We start from the raw sequence: 21,363 nt of genomic DNA on the forward strand, positions 1-21,363 counted from the left end.
AATTAGGATAATTTAGTCTTGTCCACACATTTCCACTTTGTCATTATAACACACACTCTCTCTCTCTCTCTCTCTCTCTCTCTCTCTCTCTCTCTCTCTCTCTCTATATATATATATATATAGCATTTATTAATGTTTTTTAATAATCCATTTTATGGATTGCATGAATTAACGATTAGTATTAACTTATAAGTAATTACCAAATGTAATTCTTTTTAAACTACAGGCATGAAATAAAAAATGATGCAATCTAAGCCTAAATTAAATTATCTTTAAACTTGAATATGGAACCCAATTACAGTTATACTTATCTTTCAAAGCACCAATCAATTAATGTGTACCCATCATGCAAAATTGCAAATCATGAAAGGATACCATTACTTCTTTACTTTTCCTACTTTATATATAGAACGGTCGTGATGAACCTATGTGGCATGTTCGACAATTTTTTATGCTTTATCATAAAGAGCAAAAAATTCACTTTTACATTACCAACTCTGAATGGTCCATGCATAATAGAATTATTACTTGTCCATACGATTCTCCACCGTCCAAATTTCACAAAAAGTTTGGCACTTGGCACAGCACATTGAGAGACAGATAAGGAAATGGTATTAAATTAGCGAATATATACTCTCTCTTTTTTAAATTAAAAAAAAAAGGTTTTTTCAAGTTGAAATCAATGGATAATTAGTATATCAGAGTGCATTTTAACGTAGTTCAATAATTTAAAATATTATACGTAATGTAAATCAGTATAAAAATTATTGTCAAACACATACGTAATATATATATATATATATATATCACTTTTTTTTGGGGTCCTTTTTAATCAATATAGGCATGATTGGGAATTAATATCTGGGTATTATTTATTATGGTTTTCATAATCAATGGCATCATTGGATCTTTCTAAGTATATGCTTAATATTGATGTAGACTGATGTTTGTGCATGTTGAAGAAGAAGTTGAATTGGCAAACTATAATTTGAAGAGAAATTTCTTGGAGTGCTATTTGACTCTTTTTATTTTATTTTTTTTGTGGGGTTCTCGTGGTTGTGAATACTGAATTAGTCTCCATCGGATTGGCTCACATTTGAGGGTTACTTTTAACATGGACCTCTCATGTTCACCATTCACTTTTTCCCAAAAAGCGTAATGGAAGCAGGGCCTTTCCATTATGGGTCCGACATCAGAGTGAGCTTAAGCTTGGCTAAGTTAGCCACCCCAAGATTAGAGCTATTTTTGTTTTATGTGATTCTTGTTGTCAGCAGAGAATCTATTTAGTTTTATTTATGCATTTTTATTTTCTTTTCTCATGGGTGTGTGTCCTGTCACAGGAGAATCTAGCAAAGCTAATGGAGTTCTTTCACTTTTAAAAGGATGGGTGTTTCTTTTTTTTGGCAACAAAATTCTCCTTCATTTTTGCAAAGTATGAGGAAAGTAAACGGGGTAAACTTTATAGGACACCCCTTTATTTTATCATTTGAGAAAAAAAAAATGGAATAAAAGTACTTCTTTTGGAATTTCAAAAGAAGAAAAGAAGATCAATCTTTTTTTTTTATTGATATAATAATTGGGAATAAAGGATTTGAGGTTTGGATGTCTCCATTAAAGTTGGTTAAGCTACAAGACTTTTGATAAAAGAAAATCAATCATGTTAGATTAATTCATACTTAAATGTAACCCCCAAGATTGATCTAATAGTTCTTAGCCTCATGTAATTTTTTAGATCAATAATTCAAGTCTTCTATCCAACACTTTAAGATTGATCTAATGGTTCTTAGCCTCATGTAATTTTTTAGATCAATAATTCAAGTCTTCCATCCAACACTTTCAAATTATTCCCAATTCTCCCAATAAGTTTCTAGTGTATATGGCTCAAGTTATTACACACATCTAAAAATTTAGTCAAGTATCTTAAGAGTTTTGAACATCCCTGTTGAGAGAGAGAGAGAGAGAGAGAGATCATTGGAAAAATCATGCTTAAACATGCTTTATATATAAATTTGGTAGAGAGATCGTTGAAAAAGTCATGCTTGAACATTCTTTGTATATAAATTTGGTGAAAATGGGAAAAAAAATATTCTTGAAAAATTATTGGTTGTTGGTCCTTTCAAGTGTTTAATATCTAAAGGAAAAATCTAACCAATAGGGGTATGAAAATCTAAGGGAAGTGTTTTCTTACCTTTAACATAAGTAATATAAAATTTGAACGATTCCTATTAACCTAATGCCTAATTGAATTGATGTGACTTACTAGGTTTCTACTGATTAAAAATACAAAAAAGAAATCATTGTAATACTAATTTAAAACTCCTTTCATCCCATATATTTTTATAATGATAATAAGATATAATGTCATCTTTCACTTAGTGATGTTTCCTACTTCAAATTCGTAGCTTGTTTCTGTTCAAGTAAACCTTGATGTATCATTTTGGTTAGTAAATATGTTGAACAATGTCACTTCATAAGTCCTATTTATGTCTCTACTGAATAATAGGGGGATGGATGCAATCCTCAAGATAATATATAATGATCAATTAATATATCTCATTGACATAATGAAAGGGTGCATATTATACATTACATGACATGATGATTAAGGATTAAGGTTCAGCTCAATCTCTAGCCAATTATATGTAACACTTTCATTCATATTCGATTATCCTCAATATTATATGTAAGGATTAATACATCCCATGGAGATAAAGAAAGGGCACATACATCTCATTAATGGTCATTATATGTTATAACCATTAAAGTTTTAACTAAATATCTAGACAATTAATTGCATAGAGAATAGTCGCATTGAAATCAATTTCAAATATATGCAAATGTCATGCATGACGTCACTTTAATTATCTAATAAGAAAGTCCTCTTCAGCAAAGGTTGTAAAGTCTTACCCAATGCAGCCAGGCCTATATGAAAAGAGTTTGAAGGTCTTATGCCCTTATTTAATATTAAAAAGAAAAATAAAATGATTGTTACAAATCTAGATAGCGTATCAACGCATTATTATGTTTATAATGTTATCTATCAATTGGTCTTTTGGTGGAAGCGAATTCAATATACCGACAATTCAATTACTATAATATAAACTAATAGGCCAATAAATTAAGATTTAAATAAACTTGGTCGATTCTAAGCATCACAGTTTTAATTTTTTTTTTTAAAAGAATAACAAAATAAATTATGAAATACATAATAGTGGTTTATCAAGTTAGATTAGATGAATTAACTCACCTATACCTAAAATTGATTAGTGTCTTAATCTGATAATAAGTGCAATTATCATAAAATATGTGACATAGATTGAATCTTATCACATCTATATATAAAATTAAAAATTAAAAAAAGCTAGAAGAATTAAATTAACCTAGGTTTCAACTTTCAAGTCCCATGCATGCATCTACATTTTATGGCGATCAACCTGCAATGAATGAAACTTATTAAGGAAACTTCTTTCACTTTTTTGCAGTATTAGGGAATAAGACAGCAAACATCTTTTAAAGCCTTTTATTATGATAGTGTTTAAAATTTAAAAAAAAAAAAAAAAAAAATCAAAGCTGAGCCTAGTCAAGTCGGATCGAGTAGAGCTGAGCCGAGAAGGGAGGAGTGGCTTGAATAGGAGGCTAAGGGGTTGGTCATATTGTTATGGAGTTGGCTTTTAGTGGTGGTGGTGAGGGTATCGTGTGCATGTGCGCAATGCACAACTTGGGTTGGCCACAACAACCACTCGCCATTGGCAATGGGACCCGCACACCTTCCCTTCCTCGTCTATAAGCCAACAACAGAGGCTTTCGTTGGGACCCAACCCCAAAAACGAAAGCTCGTTGATTAGGAAATAGGGTTATGGACACCCACACCCACACCCACACCCACACAGGCATCTTGTGCTTCTTCTAATCTTCTCTTATGTTCTATATGTCATGCAACTTGGCGTGCCATACTATTGTGTTGTCAAATCACAAAACCAACCTTTAAAATCCCCCCTTTTTTTTTTCTTATCTATTTTTATTTAGATAATTACATATATATGGTTTTTTGTATTTTGGTTTTTTATAAGGTTTTTAATCATTGGACATGGCAAGTGGCTTAAGAAAGGAAACTTCGATTTGTCTTGTACCAAAAAGAGAAAGGGGATGTCGAAATATAGTTTAGAGGATGTAACAAATTAAACTTATATTTTATTTTAAGTAAAGCGATATTGCGTTTGAAACTTTGAACTTTAGTTCATTCCCTTATTATTTTGGTACATCTTTTAAACTGTAGAATTTAATGTGTAATTACGTTTACCTCAATTTCCTATTACATTATTGCTAAAAGTTTTATTGGCTAAAATGGTTTATACTTTATCTCAAGATGGATTGATTTTTAGTGTTATCAACTTAACATCTAGTAATCCATGGTTCGATGCTACTTGTGTACAACTGCATTTAAGGTTTGGTCAATGTATTGGCTTGGCACACCTTAAATGTGGTTTTTTGGCAACTACTTGATACCTAACGCCTTTAGTAGTTGTTTCTAAATAATTAAAAAAAAAAAAAAAAAAACCTCCTTTAGTAGTTAGAACGAAAAAATTTATATCATTGGGTTTCAAAAGAAAATGGTACAATTATGAAGTAGTATCACCAACACATCAAAAGTAGCACATTAGATGTTGGGTGGTTCAATTAGTTAATTTTATTGTCACCAAATTAGGGTTGACCTTTGTTTTTTAGTCCATAGACTCAATTTATGTTAAAGGGTCATACTAACGAGTGTCATTTAAAAAAAAAAAAAAAAAATACTAACGAGTGTCATTAAGGCAATGCTTAACAATTCATTTTAAGAAAGTTTTGACACTACTTTTATAAGAAATGAAAAAGACCATCAAAACAATAAATTTTTTTCTTTTCTCATAAAAACTTTATTTAAATAGATTATTAATCATTACCCTAAGGGCACCCATTAGCATTTCCCTATGTTAAATACTCATGTATTTTTTTAGTTTTTCACATAATAATTAATTAAAAAAAAAAACACTTTGGTTTTTAACTGTTTTTGGAGTAATAAAAAAGATCCAATATATTTATGAGGATAGATCACACATAGTGGCGGAGGGAGGGAGGAGCTAGGGTGACTTTTGAACAAATCCCTTCCCTTATGTATTTTTCAAAATAAATAAAATTAACAGAACACTCTAGGAATTTATAAAAATATGCAACATATTAAGTAAATAATTAATGCATCATTTTTCTCTTATTAATCTTACGCCATATATAGCCCATTAAATAAAATGTATTTAAAGTATATTATTGACATTCAATAAATTTATATAATAATTAATGCATTATTTTTTCTCTTATCACTCGTATACCATGCATAACTCATTTAACCAAAGTATATTTTGATATATATATGTTTCTGGAAATAAAAAAGTAAATATTTTTAATACAATTCCTCTTTATATATATTTATAAAAAAAAAAAATTTACTTGTTATTTAGAAAATAGAGGTATTGACATTATATTTTTAGTTTTTTATTTTTTAAAGAAATGATAATTGTGGGTTTCGGGTTGAGAGTTAATATGATTAAAATATAGTTCACAATATACAGACTAACTATGAAAATAAAATATATTTGAGTTTTTTATTTTTTTTATACAGTTGACCCCTCAAATTTTTTTTTTTAACTCGTCACTTGTATTTGGCATGTTGTACACCTAAGATGTCCAAAGGCCCAAAGACTCATTCCAAAATTATGCACATGAGCATTATTTTTTTTTTATTTTTTATTTTTGAAACTCACATGAGCATTATTAAAGCAAGGTAAATATAAGCAAATTGTGAGCCGTCTCTTCTTTTATGTATGCATACCAAATTAGCACAATATATGGATTTGCATGTAGTCTTTAGACTTTGCTAATAAATTTTCTTTATTTAAATTGGTAATTTATTATCAAAAATATTTGATGCTAACTGAGTTATAACACTTTTAAATATAAGTAATTCCGATATTTGTTAATGTATTTTGTCCCTAATAAAAACACTTGTTTAAAATGATCATGAATTTTTAAAATTAATTAGGTGAGAAATAAAAGACAATTAAATTAATACATGAAGCACACCCTAATCATAAAAACACCATAATTAACCTTCACATCTAAGTTTCTAAACTCCAACGGTGACTACCATATCTTAAAAAGTGTGCTTTCTTTATCAGTTTTTCTGTCCAATTCCAACCCTGCATTCCAGCATGGAAATCCCCGCCAACCTAAAAAAAAAACACAAAGAAAAATTCAACCACCTGAGACCGTGAGATATGTGTATATATATATATATATATTAAAAGAAAAAAAAAGGAAAAATTAATTTTAATAAAATTACCTCACCTTCCCCTCAAACTCCTAACCATGCTTCTACTCAGCTAACCGAACGTTCATTTTAGAAGTGACACGTCATCACGCTCTAAAATTTGCCACGTAATTAACTATGGCCCACTTGTACGGACAAGCCACCTCGATAGGCTTCACAATATAAATACCTCCATTTCTCAAAACCCCCCACAACTGCGTGAGACACAAAATCCAAACACAACTCTCTGTTTCTCTCTCTCTCTCTCTCTCTCTGTGAGTCCGAAATATCGGCCGGTAAATAACGGAGTAAAAGTTTCGGTTTTTTGGGGAATCGTTGTTACAGTGAGATTAAGATATAAAGATTTAATATATATGCTGATGGCGGCTATGCCAGCTTCACCGACCGATCGAGCGGCGACGTCACCGGTGGCGGTGGCGGGGCCGGCAATGATCCCGATGCAGAATCCGATGATGATATCCGACTCGTTCGCCCGAGACGCGATTCTCGCGTGGTACCGTGGGGAGTTCGCGGCGGCGAACGCGATCATCGACGCGCTGTGCGCGCACCTGACTCAGTTGGCTGGCGCCGGAGTCGGAGGGGTAGCGTCGTCGGAATATGACGCGGTGTTCGCTGCAATACACCGCCGGAGGCTGAACTGGATCCCGGTGCTCCAGATGCAGAAGTACCACTCCATCGCCGACGTTGCGGTTGAGCTCCGGCGAGTCGCTGCCCCGAAGAAAAAGTACGATACGATCAGTGAACAAGATCACGCGGACTCGACCGCCAAGGCCGAGACGAAGAAGAGCGAGGAGGTGAAGGTGGCGAAATTGGATGAGCAAGATCAGAAAGTCGAAGAGGAGGAGCAGAGTGAGAAAATCGACGAGAAAGTGACGGAAAGTGATGGAAATGTTGGACTTGAGCTTGGTGAAGAAGACGATTCCTCACCGGATAGTGATATCACCGATTCAGGTAAGTGTTTTTTTTTTTTTAATAATTATATATATTTTTTTTTTTTTTTTATTTAATAATTTTATATATATATATATATATATATATTTAATTATTTGTTCTCAATTTTTATTGTGAAAGCGCAAATTTGTATGTTTTATTATATGTGGCTCTGATGGTTTTTGTAAATTGTAGCTAAAGTTGACTCGGAGGTAAGATCCGTAACGGTACAGCGAAATTCCGCAACAAAATCAGATTATTTTTACTAAGTCAGTTATAAAAAGTAAAAACACCTATATCTTCGTTTTTAGGCACGCTTGGAAATTAGGCAAACGTTTGGTTTCCGAGAAATAGTAGGAAATGAAAAAGATGCGGCCTTTAAATCGGACACTTTTATATTTGGTAGCTGAGATTTATTTTTATTTTTTATTTTTTATTTTATTAAAAAAATCTCAGAAAAGTAGAGCTGTACGCCTTTTAGCTGACTTGAGGTTGTACTGTTTTATTATTTTGAAGCTTGAAAAAAAACGTTTTTCGCTTTTCATTGCGTCCGGAAAAATTTATGTGATTTTGATTCAATATTCAAACTCCGCCTGCGAATTTTTCCTGCCTTGACATTGGAATTCAACGGCGTCGTTTGACAAATTGAATTTTTTTTTTCCATATAGGAAAAAATAAAAGACGAATTAAAAATAAAAATAGAAAAAACAGAGAGAGAGATAAATAATAAATAATGATAATAATGAGGTTGATATTGTCCCGAGGTTTAAGTGGGGTTTGAGAAAATCGAGGTGAAACGAATAGACTTTTGGGTGCAATCTGGTGTGTGACAGTTAGTTTCGGTAGTAGCGAATACCATCACGTTGGGCAATGCAGGCCTCGAGATGTGTGTAAATGATTTTATTTATAGGCGGCGTGCGATCGCAGCCGTTGGATTTTACTAGCTTTTACGTCACGGGGTCTCTGTGTGTGTCTGTGTGGTGGGTAGTTGGGGATTTTGACCAAAGCTATGTTAATTTAATGACAAAATGGGACCCAACTGGGACCGAGCTAGCTGGGTTAACTCAGTTGGTGGTCACTTTAGGTGGACGATCCAATGATGGTGGAGGAGGGTAATTTCAATGACAATTTGATGGTGTTTGGGATGCCGTATATGATTACACTACTGCAAAATTATTAGATATTCGTGAGAGAATAATATTAGGAAAAAAATATTTGTAGAAACTTTGTATGAAGAAGGAAAAGAAGTAATTAATTGTTTTTTATATTTTTTTTTAAAATAAAAATGAGATTAAAATTTTCTTAAATTGATCGATTAACTGAACTCATAATACTGGGTTTGTTTGTTTGTGTTTCAGCAATAAAAAAATTCACGAAAAATTCATAATTGCATGAAAATTAGTCAAAAGTTGCCGACTCGACTAATTTGGAATTGATACCTTTTTTTTTCTCTCTCTCTCTCTCTTATTAATTAAATCTAAGATTATATTCACTGTTAATGTATGAAGACACAGTATTAGTGAGTATAATAATTTTCTGTGTACGTTTGTGTTGCTTTTGTTTGTTGTGGTGTCCTGCCATTTTTGGCACTTGGTAGATGGGGGGGTATAGTGGGCGGGACAGTGGGCACAGCTTTGCCTTTTTTTTTTTAGAAGAACCAGCTTTGCTGTGTTTGGCAGTAACAATGTTCCAACTGTTGAGGGAAGCAATAAAAGGGGTCAGTGCTAATTTTTAAATAATGGTCTAATATAAGTAATGTGAATTTTATGGGAATATTTTTATGTGATAGTACTGAGTACTGACAGAGAAGTGAGACCCAGAGTGGAACAGAATCATTAGGATTAGCCGTATTTTCATGCGCTGTTTAAGCAACAAAAACAGGTGTGGAAATATATAATTGTTAATTAATTTTTTGTTGTCATGAATTTAAAACATGTCATTTGAGGAAGGAAAATGGCATGCATTTATATCTGCAAGGGGAGCACCACCTTAAGCCCAGGATGGTACTAGGACCACTATGACCTGAAATATATATATATATATATATAATAATTTAAAAAAATTTATTTGTCTATCATTCAAAAAGATTTGAGAGCACCCTCAATAATTTTTATGTGATAGTACTGAGTACTGACAGAGAAGTGAGACCCAGAGTGGAACAGAATCATTAGGATTAGCCGTATTTTCATGCGCTGTTTAAGCAACAAAAACAGGTGTGGAAATATATAATTGTTAATTAATTTTTTGTTGTCATGAATTTAAAACATGTCATTTGAGGAAGGAAAATGGCATGCATTTATATCTGCAAGGGGAGCACCACCTTAAGCCCAGGATGGTACTAGGACCACTATGACCTGAAATATATATATATATATATATAATAATTTAAAAAAATTTATTTGTCTATCATTCAAAAAGATTTGAGAGCACCCTCAATTTTTTTTATGCTAATAAAATTAAATTTTGCTTCATAATTTGTTTTACATTTAGTGGATAAATGATTGCTTGGTTGTATTAATTAAAAAGATGTAGTTTGTAGTATTGATAATGAGACTATCATATAATGATTTCAAAATATGAAAACGCGTAGAAGACAATTATAAATTTTATGTATTTACGTGTTTTTTTTTTTTATTGTTGTTATTGTTGTCAATATATGAATTTATCTTTTTATTAGATTGTATGATTTATACTTCTTAAGGAACATTCTGAGAAAAATTCTTGGAACCGTCACTGTATATCTGGTTAACTTGTAAAAATTCATTTACTTGCATTTATGGTATTTGCCCTCACAAACTAAATACTAAATTATTAATGAAGGGTATTAAAGGCTTGATCAACTAGGTTGTACTTTGGACTTTGGAGTATCATTGCCCATAAAAGACAAACGTAATTATATTGATTATTGATCACACACATTACATGTTAGGTCCTCCCTCCAACTTTTTTTGGCAATTTATGAACATGTTTGATTGTAGCATTTTATGCTACCAGAATGGTTTGTGTTTTTACTAATTCATTTTTAATGTGCCTTCATCGTTATTACTTATTACTCTTACTATTATCCAAGAAAAAAAGGTTGCTTTCATTGTTTTGGCAAGTGGCAAGCTCAAAGTGGGTGTCTCTCAGATAATGTTTGTTATAGTGAGAGTCTGGGAGTCTTTCCAATAGTGAATGCTGAAAATCCTTTGAGCTTGCATTAACTTCTGTAGGTGGTGAAAGATTTTCGTAACAATTTTTCTTGCATAGAAGTCGTTATCACACTGACTTTTGTTACATTGACACCAAGTTATCCCCAATAAAACATTAATTAACTATTGATTTTTTAAATTTTATTTCCTTTCATATATCTATTTCTTTGATCAGTTATTGTTAACAAATTATTGATCCTAAGTAAGTTGTAATGCTTGGAAATACAGGTTCTCAAGAAGTGCAGCCTGCTGTAGAAAACGTGGACATATGTTCTAACCATGAAGACTGTGAGGCACGTCCCGGCCAGATCAAGTTGACAAAAGGTTTCTCAGCCAAGGAGCCAGTGAAAGGGCACATGGCGAGTTCTTTTTTTCACAATTTAACTCATGTTCTTTCCATAGAGAACATGCAATTGAAAGAGTTTGGTTGATGATATCCTGTAGTATATATGCTTTAAAAGTAGAGCAGCAGGCATTTACTGATAGACGGATGAATGCAACTGGCAGGTGAATGTTGTGAAAGGACTAAAGTTATATGAGGACGTCTTCACTGATTCAGAGCTCTGTAAGTTGAATGACTTTGTTAATGAACTCCGCGCAGCTGGGCAGAATGGAGAACTCCCAGGTGATTCAAAGCCTCATCCTTGGGACTATCGTAAATTTGTAATTGGCTTTTGATTGACTTTATGTGACTTCTCTAATTGAATCATTTGTATTTATGATCAAGATTTGAGATCATAAAATTATCTTGCTAAGAGCCAACCCAAAATTAGCTGGGATTTGACACTTAAATGTGTTGAACTAAGGCCATATGAGCTTAACTAGAGGCAAATAAAGACTTTGAAGCTTGATATAAATCTGTGCAGTCTTTTTTAACACTGCGTTCTTTAGCATGATGGTTAAAGAAGCTTATCTTGCAAATGGATGATAATTGCTGAAATTTATGGTACACAAAATCTGACTGAATCTTCCTCATGTGCAGGTGAGACCTTTATTTTGTTCAACAAACAGGTGAAGGGCAACAGGAGAGAGCTGATTCAGTTTGGGGTTCCAATTTTTGGGCAAATAAAAGAGGAAGCGGCAAGCAACAATCAAACAAGTAAGACTTCTATGATCTAATTGATTTGTTTTGCTTTGTCAAACTTGTGATGTGGTCCTAAAAATGAGAATCGCATAGTTCACTGTAACTTATAGAAGACTTGATAATTTATTTATTTTTGTTTTTATAGGCCATATAGAGCCAATTCCAGCTCTTCTCCAAGGTGTCATCGATCACCTTCTGCAGTGGCAACTAATTCCAGAGTACAAAAGACCAAATGGTTGCATCATTAACTTCTTTGAGGAGGTATTCCTATATCTAGCAGCCCTGTCATGTTCACTCCTGTGTTATAGTTTATAGAACATAGCTGCAAAGAGGGCGCTTCATGACATTTGGTCTGTGTTGTAAGCCTAGATTTTTACTTTCAGTACCTTCTAAATAGAGCAACAGCTGAAATCACAAATATCTATTTGTATAGGGGGAATATTCACAGCCATTCCTGAAACCACCCCATTTGGACCAACCTGTCTCCACTCTTCTCCTTTCTGAATCAACAATGGCTTTTGGACGTACTCTTGTGAGTGATAATGATGGAAACTACAAAGGGCCACTGATGTTCTCTTTGAAGGAAGGGTATGTACTCAAATTTTTTTGATTTGTTTTACACATTTGGAATTCATGGTTCAAATTCAGAGAGATTGAGCTCATGGCATTTGGCATTTCTCATAGCAGAATGATAAATGAAAATTATCTATGGCCTTCTTTCTTCCTGAACATCTTTATGTTGTAAGTTCAGTCAAATTTGTATCTTCAATATCCTAAGATAAAGTACATCCAAATGACCTAGACATTGGCACCTTCGTTGCCAATTTGCTTAATCCAACGCCACTGATGTTTACTCAGCCAAGTTAGCAATATCATATTCACACCCCGTAGTATTTATATCACCAACAGTGTTTATCTCTTGTGCAACTAATTCTTACTGACCAATTCTATGATAAAATCTGCAGCTCTCTTCTGGTCATGAGGGGAAACAGTGCTGACATGGCTAGACATGTCATGTGCCCTTCTCCTAACAAAAGGACCAGCATCACACTCTTCAGAGTTCGCCCGGAGTCCAATCAATGCCAGTCCCCAACCAGTCCTTCCATGACTGGTGCCATGACTCTCTGGCAACCAGGCGTTCCAAGCCCATATGCAGTCCCAAATGGAGCTCTCAATGGCTATGAGACAACAGACATGATGTCCAGATGGGGAGTTGTTCGTGCTCCAGTGGTCATGTTAGCACCAGTGCGCCCTATGGTGTTGAGCCCCCGAAGGCTTCCTCAAGGTGGCACTGGAGTTTTCTTGCCATGGACTGTGGGATCAAGAAAACCTGCAAAGCATCTTCCTCCGCGTGCCCAAAAAGGCCGTCTTCTTGCCTTACCTCCTCCTGTTGAAACTCATGTCACAGAGTCCGCTTCTGAACCAGGCATCAGTGTTTGAGGAAAATTGGTGGGAAGGAAGTAAGTCTGTAGCAGCCCTATGTCCAGAGCAATATGAATCAGCAAAAGGTAGAATTCATGTTTGCTTCCTTGCTTTTGAGGAGTTTCTCTTGTTGTAACAAAAGGAGAAAAGGGTCCAGGTGCTGTTAGAGGAGCTTGTTTTATTTATCACAGTAAAATTAGGCTCTAGTGGTGGTCTCAACACTTTTTCTTGAATGCCAATCTTGGTAGAGTTTCAGAGGTAGTTCAGCTTCAAGTTTGAGGGGGTGTGAATTGGGTCAAGTAAGTTAGAGGCGGAATTTTGTATTATTGCTTATATTTTTCCTTTTCACAGACTAATCAAATCACTTTCTGGTTGTGTTGTTCAGATTTTCCTAGTTCTCTTTTGGATGTGTGAACTAGCCTTTGTGAATGTTTTATTGATTTTTGGATTAGATTATTTGGAGTACTAACCTCAATTGCAGTCACAATTCTCTGTGCTAATGACGCTCATATTGTCCTCCCTCTTTGTTTTGTTGTGGTATTTAAGTTTGTGCAGATAAATACTGACTGGTTCTAAATTCTAATCCTAAATCAGCTATCAGCATATCTGAAAAGTCATCCAACTTCTGAGAATCTGATTCCCTGTGAATTGAAGTGAAATAGTAAGCCTGAGAGACGAAAATAAAATGTTTTTTGTGTACTGCAGGCTGCAGCCAGCAAGCTTAATATCATAACTTTTTTTAAAAATAAAATAAAATAAAAGAATAATCTTCATTTCTCTACACAGTATCTACCTCAATGAATGTGTGTACAGAAGGAAAACTTTCCAAGGAAAGGCATGCTGTAACATATCAAGTTAGTCATTAATCATAATATTTACCAATGGTGTTCCAAGTGCTTAAAAAGTTGCAAGCGGGTAATGGCGAAAGCATTAATCATAAAGATCACCAAAAACCGAATGACATAAACATGCGTAACTTAGTCCTAAATCCAGATCAAAAGAATGGATTATTGTGTTTCTGTTGAACCTCTTTCATTAGAAGAGGTTCAAATCAAGAACATGATCCAATGATTATCTGCTGCATTACACGTTTTAAGAGATGCAAGAGTGCATGTAAGGGTTTCTGAGCTAGCTTTCTCGACAATGTTTCTTAAATGCTTATACTATCCTTATTGAGGATTAATACTCAGATATTTTGCTGCCATTAAAAGCATAACTTACTGATCAAATCTCATACTTATCAGAATATATATATATATATATTTTTTATACAAGATAGATATTCTATTTTAGCTTAATCTAAGTATATACGTGTTTAAAGCTTCCACCTAAAGACTTAAACCCCTGACTTGCTCCCCACACCTCACAAGCACTTACTATAATAAATTCTAGCATCCAGAATTTCTGTTTTTGAGTGTAAATGCTTCAAAAGCATGCATTTAATGGGTCACAAGGATCCTTGAAATGGAAACAATGTACTCGCCAAGCATAACCTTTAATCTTCACTTATTTATCAGAGGATCCAATAGAGTAATAAAAATAAAAATAAAGACAGACAAACAAACTCAGAAGAAAACACCACATATTAGAAATGTGGATCAGACACTGAAAGTTCAAGAATATCTGAAACGTGAAGGATTATCGTGCTAATAGATATAACCTGATCAACCCTAGTATCAGAAATTCAGAATTCAATAAATATCAACAGAGAATCCAAATTACTAATAGATACAATCAAATGAAGAGGAATATTATTATGGACATTGTTGCTTCAACTCCATACAGTAAGAGATACACAATCACAGTTTCATTTTGAAGTTTAAACCAACTAAAGAAGAGAACCCAAAAAAAAAAAAATGGAGGAAAATAGAACAGAATGGGAAATGAGATATAATATATATATATATATTTTTTATACAAGATAAATATTCTATTTTAGCTTAATCTAAGTATATATGTGTTTAAAGCTTCCACCTAAAGACTTAAACCCCTGACTTGCTCCCCACACCTCACAAGCACTTACTATAATAAATTCTAGCATCCAGAATTTCTGTTTTTGAGTGTAAATGCTTCAAAAGCATGCATTTAATGGGTCACAAGGATCCTTGAAATGGAAACAATGTACTCGCCAAGCATAACCTTTAATCTTCACTTATTTATCAGAGGATCCAATAGAGTAATAAAAATAAAAATAAAGACAGACAAACAAACTCAGAAGAAAACACCACATATTAGAAATGTGGATCAGACACTGAAAGTTCAAGAATATCTGAAACGTGAAGGATTATCGTGCTAATAGATATAACCTGATCAACCCTAGTATCAGAAATTCAGAATTCAATAAATATCAACAGAGAATCCAAATTACTAATAGATACAATCAAATGAAGAGGAATATTATTATGGACATTGTTGCTTCAACTCCATACATTAAGAGATACACAATCACAGTTTCATTTTGAAGTTTAAACCAACTAAAGAAGAGAACCCAAAAAAAAAAAAATTGGAGGAAAATAGAACAGAATGGGAAATGAGATATATTTATAAGAATGAAAAACATAAACGTATAAGCTGTAATTAAGCTTTAGCATGCTCGTCATCATCTTCAATATCCCAACTCAAGTCTTCCTCTTCTTCTGTGGCACTCAGCCGCTTCCGCACATCAGCTCTGTTGGGGCTTCCGCCTTGAGTTGCTTTCTTCTCATCAATGCTGCTAAGATCCTCAATCTCGTCCCACCCGAGGTCATCTTCCTCGGGCATTGAGGGTTGAGTTGAAACCACAGAAAAGTCACTATCTTTACAAGACTCACCTGAGTCAGCCTTTCCGTCTGAAACCACCTTCTCATCAGATTTCAATACCAAATCATTCTTATTCACCTCAGAATCCCCTCCCAAACGCATTTTCTCATCAGACTCCTTATCACCACTTGATTCCCCAACACTCCCCTTCCTTCCCTCCTCCAAATCAGAACTCTTCTCGCCTACCTCGCCTTGCAATTCCTCAACCGCATCCTCCTTCTCCTTCACACTTTTCTCATCACCTTTACCACTCAATTCCCTCCTCTCCTCCTCCCCTTTCACGACTACATCTTCACCAACATTTCCCATTTCCTCCACATTGGAACTCTTTTTCACCACTTCAACCCCCAACTCCTTGTCCTCACTACCCACTTCAATATTCTTCATTACCTCCATCTTTGCCACCACATTATTCTCCTCCACCCCTTCCTCCTCATCATCGACATCCCAACTCAAATCCTCCTCCTCCCTTGAAATTGCGCGCTTCACAAGATTAGCCCTAACATCCTCAGCTTGCTTGACCTTATAAACCCTATAAAAATACCTACACCAAAATGTGTCATGATCCACAGTATTGGGAACAACCCTTTTGTACACACTCTCCACAACCCCATTTTCTTCCATCAGAACCTCAACTTCCTCACTCTTTTCCCCCAAATCAAACCCTAATTTCCACTTATTAAAATCACCCAGATCCTCAGGTTCCTCACAGTACGTGCTATCCTCACCCTGAATTACACGAACCTGAGCCTCAAACCTACTATAAGGCTTCGAATTCAACCCCAATTGTTTGCTACTAGAACTATTGTTGTTATCAGAATCAGATTCAAGATCATCGGCTAGGATTGCGTCCTTACCTTGGGAGATGATCTGGGCCGTCCCTTTGATCACAGAGGTACCAATCTCGTCGATAACGTGGCTGACATTCTCCAATGACCCATGTGCCACCTCGATCTCCTTCTTCAGACCCGACCCGAATTCCTTGAGGTCACGACGGTAGGTCTCGATGACAGACTCTGATTTGGTGGTTAGGGTTTTGATCAGACCCCCAAAGCTCCACCCACCACTGCCGCCAATAGTCGGAGAATTAGGATTTGGAGGAGGATTGGGATCTGGGTCGGTTTGGTTTACGGGTTCTGGTGAATCGGGTCGTGGAGGTTCCGGCGGGTCGTCGGCGAATACGGCTTTGAAGAAATCCATGCGAGAGATAGAGAGATATCAGATACGGTTTGTTTTTGTTTTTGTGAATTACACTTACCGGTGGAGGACAAAGAGGTTGTTGCCTCTGGAAGTGGATTATGCTATGGTGGAGCGCACCCACTGGGAAGGTGAGTGGTTATTTTCTTTCATTTTTTAGAAGAGCAAGGATTTTTGGACTTTTCAGTTTGGACCCTAAGGAATTTGGCCCAATATTATTCATTACATTGTATTTGGACCGTATTATATAGCCCAAGAGACTTTCACATTCAGGGTTTTTTTTTTTTTTAATAATTATATATATATATATATATATGAGATAGGTTCAAGTTACACCTGGTATAACTCTAAAGAGTTACATATTTTTTTAAATTATTGGATTTAAGTAGATCCAACGGTTAAAAAAAATTCTTATTATTACAAATATTTTTATTAGAATCTCATTAATTACCTTAATTTATTACATTCTAAACCCAACAAAATTTGACGTCTCTCTCTCTCTCTCTCTCTATGTGCTCCTCCATTGCTCTTCCACCATTGTTCCACCTCCACAGGTTGCCGGAAGAAAAAAAAACCTAGTCGAACATTGTTTCTATTTTTCCTTTCTTTTCTGTTGTGAGTGCCACAGGTTGCCAGCAAGAAAAAAAAACCCTAGCCAAACATTGTTTTTATTTTTCCTTTCTTTTCTGTTGTGAGTGCTTTTTTTTTTTTTTTTTTTNATACAGTAAGAGATACACAATCACAGTTTCATTTTGAAGTTTAAACCAACTAAAGAAGAGAACCCAAAAAAAAAAAAATGGAGGAAAATAGAACAGAATGGGAAATGAGATATATTTATAAGAATGAAAAACATAAACGTATAAGCTGTAATTAAGCTTTAGCATGCTCGTCATCATCTTCAATATCCCAACTCAAGTCTTCCTCTTCTTCTGTGGCACTCAGCCGCTTCCGCACATCAGCTCTGTTGGGGCTTCCGCCTTGAGTTGCTTTCTTCTCATCAATGCTGCTAAGATCCTCAATCTCGTCCCACCCGAGGTCATCTTCCTCGGGCATTGAGGGTTGAGTTGAAACCACAGAAAAGTCACTATCTTTACAAGACTCACCTGAGTCAGCCTTTCCGTCTGAAACCACCTTCTCATCAGATTTCAATACCAAATCATTCTTATTCACCTCAGAATCCCCTCCCAAACGCATTTTCTCATCAGACTCCTTATCACCACTTGATTCCCCAACACTCCCCTTCCTTCCCTCCTCCAAATCAGAACTCTTCTCGCCTACCTCGCCTTGCAATTCCTCAACCGCATCCTCCTTCTCCTTCACACTTTTCTCATCACCTTTACCACTCAATTCCCTCCTCTCCTCCTCCCCTTTCACGACTACATCTTCACCAACATTTCCCATTTCCTCCACATTGGAACTCTTTTTCACCACTTCAACCCCCAACTCCTTGTCCTCACTACCCACTTCAATATTCTTCATTACCTCCATCTTTGCCACCACATTATTCTCCTCCACCCCTTCCTCCTCATCATCGACATCCCAACTCAAATCCTCCTCCTCCCTTGAAATTGCGCGCTTCACAAGATTAGCCCTAACATCCTCAGCTTGCTTGACCTTATAAACCCTATAAAAATACCTACACCAAAATGTGTCATGATCCACAGTATTGGGAACAACCCTTTTGTACACACTCTCCACAACCCCATTTTCTTCCATCAGAACCTCAACTTCCTCACTCTTTTCCCCCAAATCAAACCCTAATTTCCACTTATTAAAATCACCCAGATCCTCAGGTTCCTCACAGTACGTGCTATCCTCACCCTGAATTACACGAACCTGAGCCTCAAACCTACTATAAGGCTTCGAATTCAACCCCAATTGTTTGCTACTAGAACTATTGTTGTTATCAGAATCAGATTCAAGATCATCGGCTAGGATTGCGTCCTTACCTTGGGAGATGATCTGGGCCGTCCCTTTGATCACAGAGGTACCAATCTCGTCGATAACGTGGCTGACATTCTCCAATGACCCATGTGCCACCTCGATCTCCTTCTTCAGACCCGACCCGAATTCCTTGAGGTCACGACGGTAGGTCTCGATGACAGACTCGGATTTGGTGGTTAGGGTTTTGATCAGACCCCCAAAGCTCCACCCACCACTGCCGCCAATAGTCGGAGAATTAGGATTTGGAGGAGGATTGGGATCTGGGTCGGTTTGGTTTACGGGTTCTGGTGAATCGGGTCGTGGAGGTTCCGGTGGGTCGTCGGCGAATACGGCTTTGAAGAAATCCATGCGAGAGATAGAGAGATATCAGATACGGTTTGTTTTTGTTTTTGTGAATTACACTTACCGGTGGAGGACAAAGAGGTTGTTGCCTCTGGAAGTGGATTATGCTATGGTGGAGCGCACCCACTGGGAAGGTGAGTGGTTATTTTCTTTCATTTTTTAGAAGAGCAAGGATTTTTGGACTTTTCAGTTTGGACCCTAAGGAATTTGGCCCAATATTATTCATTACATTGTATTTGGACCGTATTATATAGCCCAAGAGACTTTCACATTCAGGGTTTTTTTTTTTTTTAATAATTATATATATATATATATATATGAGATAGGTTCAAGTTACACCTGGTATAACTCTAAAGAGTTACATATTTTTTTAAATTATTGGATTTAAGTAGATCCAACGGTTAAAAAAAATTCTTATTATTACAAATATTTTTATTAGAATCTCATTAATTACCTTAATTTATTACATTCTAAACCCAACAAAATTTGACGTCTCTTCTCTCTCTCTCTATTCTCCTACTTGCTCTTCCCTTGTTCCACTCTCTCTCTCTCTCCTAGGCCTCCATTGCTCTTTTTCCTTTTTATTCACCTCCACAGGTTGCCAGCAAAAAAAAAAACCTAGCCAAACATTGTTTTATTTTTCCTTTCTTTTCTGTTGTGAGTGCTTTTTTTTTTTTTTTTTTTCTAGTCTGGGAGGTACCGAAGGCACAGTCGCAGTCAAAGCTGAAGTCGGAGCCCTACAGGCATCGTAGCTATGAAGAGCGCTCTCATGAGGGACATGGTTCTAGCAAAAAAGGATAGACGAAGGTAATTTTCCCCTTAAAAATTGTGTTTGGGAGTGTTCTGAAGGATCAATTTTTGTTTTGTCTACAAGCCATTTATCTACATTTCTTCAAATTATTTTGCTTAAGGGGAAAATTTTGGTTAGTGAATTTCATACAAGATTGATATCAATGTGTTGTAGATTTTAATGATAAGAATTCTTACTTAGCCTCTTAGGTCCTTGCCATAATGCAATGACTACTTTATGCAATTACAGCATTGCTGATTGCACCTTTATGTTGCTTTGTAGGCTTTAGATTTCTATTTTCATTTTCTGTTTTTAATATGCTAATTGAAAATAATTTTACTAGCTTTAAATTTTAATGTGTTGCATGAATGATGATGATGATGATGATGATGATGATGGATGATGATGGGGGGGGGGGGGGGGGGGGGGGGGGGGGGAAGAGGGGATGGATAAGTACACTGGACTAAATACCAATACGGCAAATACCAACCATATTGACTGAAATGAAATAGCATTCAAAGTATTGCAAAACATAATACACAAAAGCTAAAAAGCTGAATAGCTTAATACCCAATGTAAATCCTAATGATGTCAATGACGATGAACCCAATTAACAATCCCAAAGCTATTACAAACCCAAAACACAATAACATCAATTGCCAAATAGCAAATTTTTTCACTGCAGTCAAATGTATTCACTGCAGCCATATCCCTAAAGGCATTTATAATATTTCAAGACCCCACCTACGACTCTCAGAAGCTAACAATTTGGTTGTAGGTACTTTCCTTCTCATGCATAAACCCTGTCCTCTGCTGCTGCACTCAACAACCTGTACATAAATTTCACGGTAAGCTGAAAAAAAAAAAAAAACAATATTGGTCCTTAGAAGCAGGGATACCTGAACCTGCAAAACTCATAATATGTAAGATCATAACTTTCCCATAAACTATGGTAAAATAAGGTAAAAGAGAGTTCATAGAAAACTAAACCAAAGATAAAACCATGGAAATTTGATCATTCCGCTGATGTGTGGTGGTTTCAGAGAGTCCCTGACAGTAAAATCATTCATGCATATACTAATATCTCAAATCAAACAAAAAGTTTCACACATGCTTATGGTGCACGCTATTGAATTTGGTTCCCAGCAAGAGTAAATCAACAAATAAAAACAGACTTTCTCAAAGATTTCCTTTGTGTTGACTAAAGGAAATAGGCTTAACCAATTACTTCCTAAAAATTGTATGCCTAACATTATTAAAATTGACACCGTGCCTCTATAAATCCTCCACAGTAAGAGTTCTA

General features: G+C 35.4%; 3 protein-coding genes across 3 annotated transcripts; 1 reads left to right on the top strand and 2 right to left on the bottom strand.

Moving 5' to 3' along the window:
* The first annotated feature begins 6,544 nt into the window (after positions 1 to 6,544).
* LOC111992633 (RNA demethylase ALKBH10B) lies at positions 6,545 to 13,372 on the top strand. The gene is made up of 7 exons (XM_024024499.2): positions 6,545 to 7,312; positions 10,711 to 10,841; positions 10,990 to 11,107; positions 11,465 to 11,581; positions 11,712 to 11,827; positions 12,000 to 12,154; positions 12,532 to 13,372. The coding sequence occupies exons 1-7, from the start codon at positions 6,715 to 6,717 to the stop codon at positions 13,004 to 13,006; spliced, it is 1,710 nt and encodes a 569-aa protein (XP_023880267.2). The 5' UTR covers positions 6,545 to 6,714; the 3' UTR covers positions 13,007 to 13,372.
* A 1,991-nt stretch (positions 13,373 to 15,363) lies between these two features.
* LOC111992637 (uncharacterized) lies at positions 15,364 to 17,137 on the bottom strand. The gene has a single exon (XM_024024500.2). It carries the CDS (start codon positions 16,985 to 16,987, stop codon positions 15,566 to 15,568), a length of 1,422 nt encoding a protein of 473 aa, XP_023880268.1. The 5' UTR covers positions 16,988 to 17,137; the 3' UTR covers positions 15,364 to 15,565.
* A 651-nt stretch (positions 17,138 to 17,788) lies between these two features.
* On the bottom strand, positions 17,789 to 19,423 carry LOC136062191 (uncharacterized). Its single transcript, XM_065760978.1, has one exon. It carries the CDS (start codon positions 19,274 to 19,276, stop codon positions 17,855 to 17,857), a length of 1,422 nt encoding a protein of 473 aa, XP_065617050.1. The 5' UTR covers positions 19,277 to 19,423; the 3' UTR covers positions 17,789 to 17,854.
* Positions 19,424 to 21,363: the final 1,940 nt, after the last annotated feature.

Source organism: Quercus suber, unplaced genomic scaffold (genome assembly GCF_002906115.3).
Source record: "Quercus suber isolate HL8 unplaced genomic scaffold, Cork oak 2.0 scaffold_390, whole genome shotgun sequence".
Lineage (NCBI taxonomy): Eukaryota > Viridiplantae > Streptophyta > Magnoliopsida > Fagales > Fagaceae > Quercus > Quercus suber.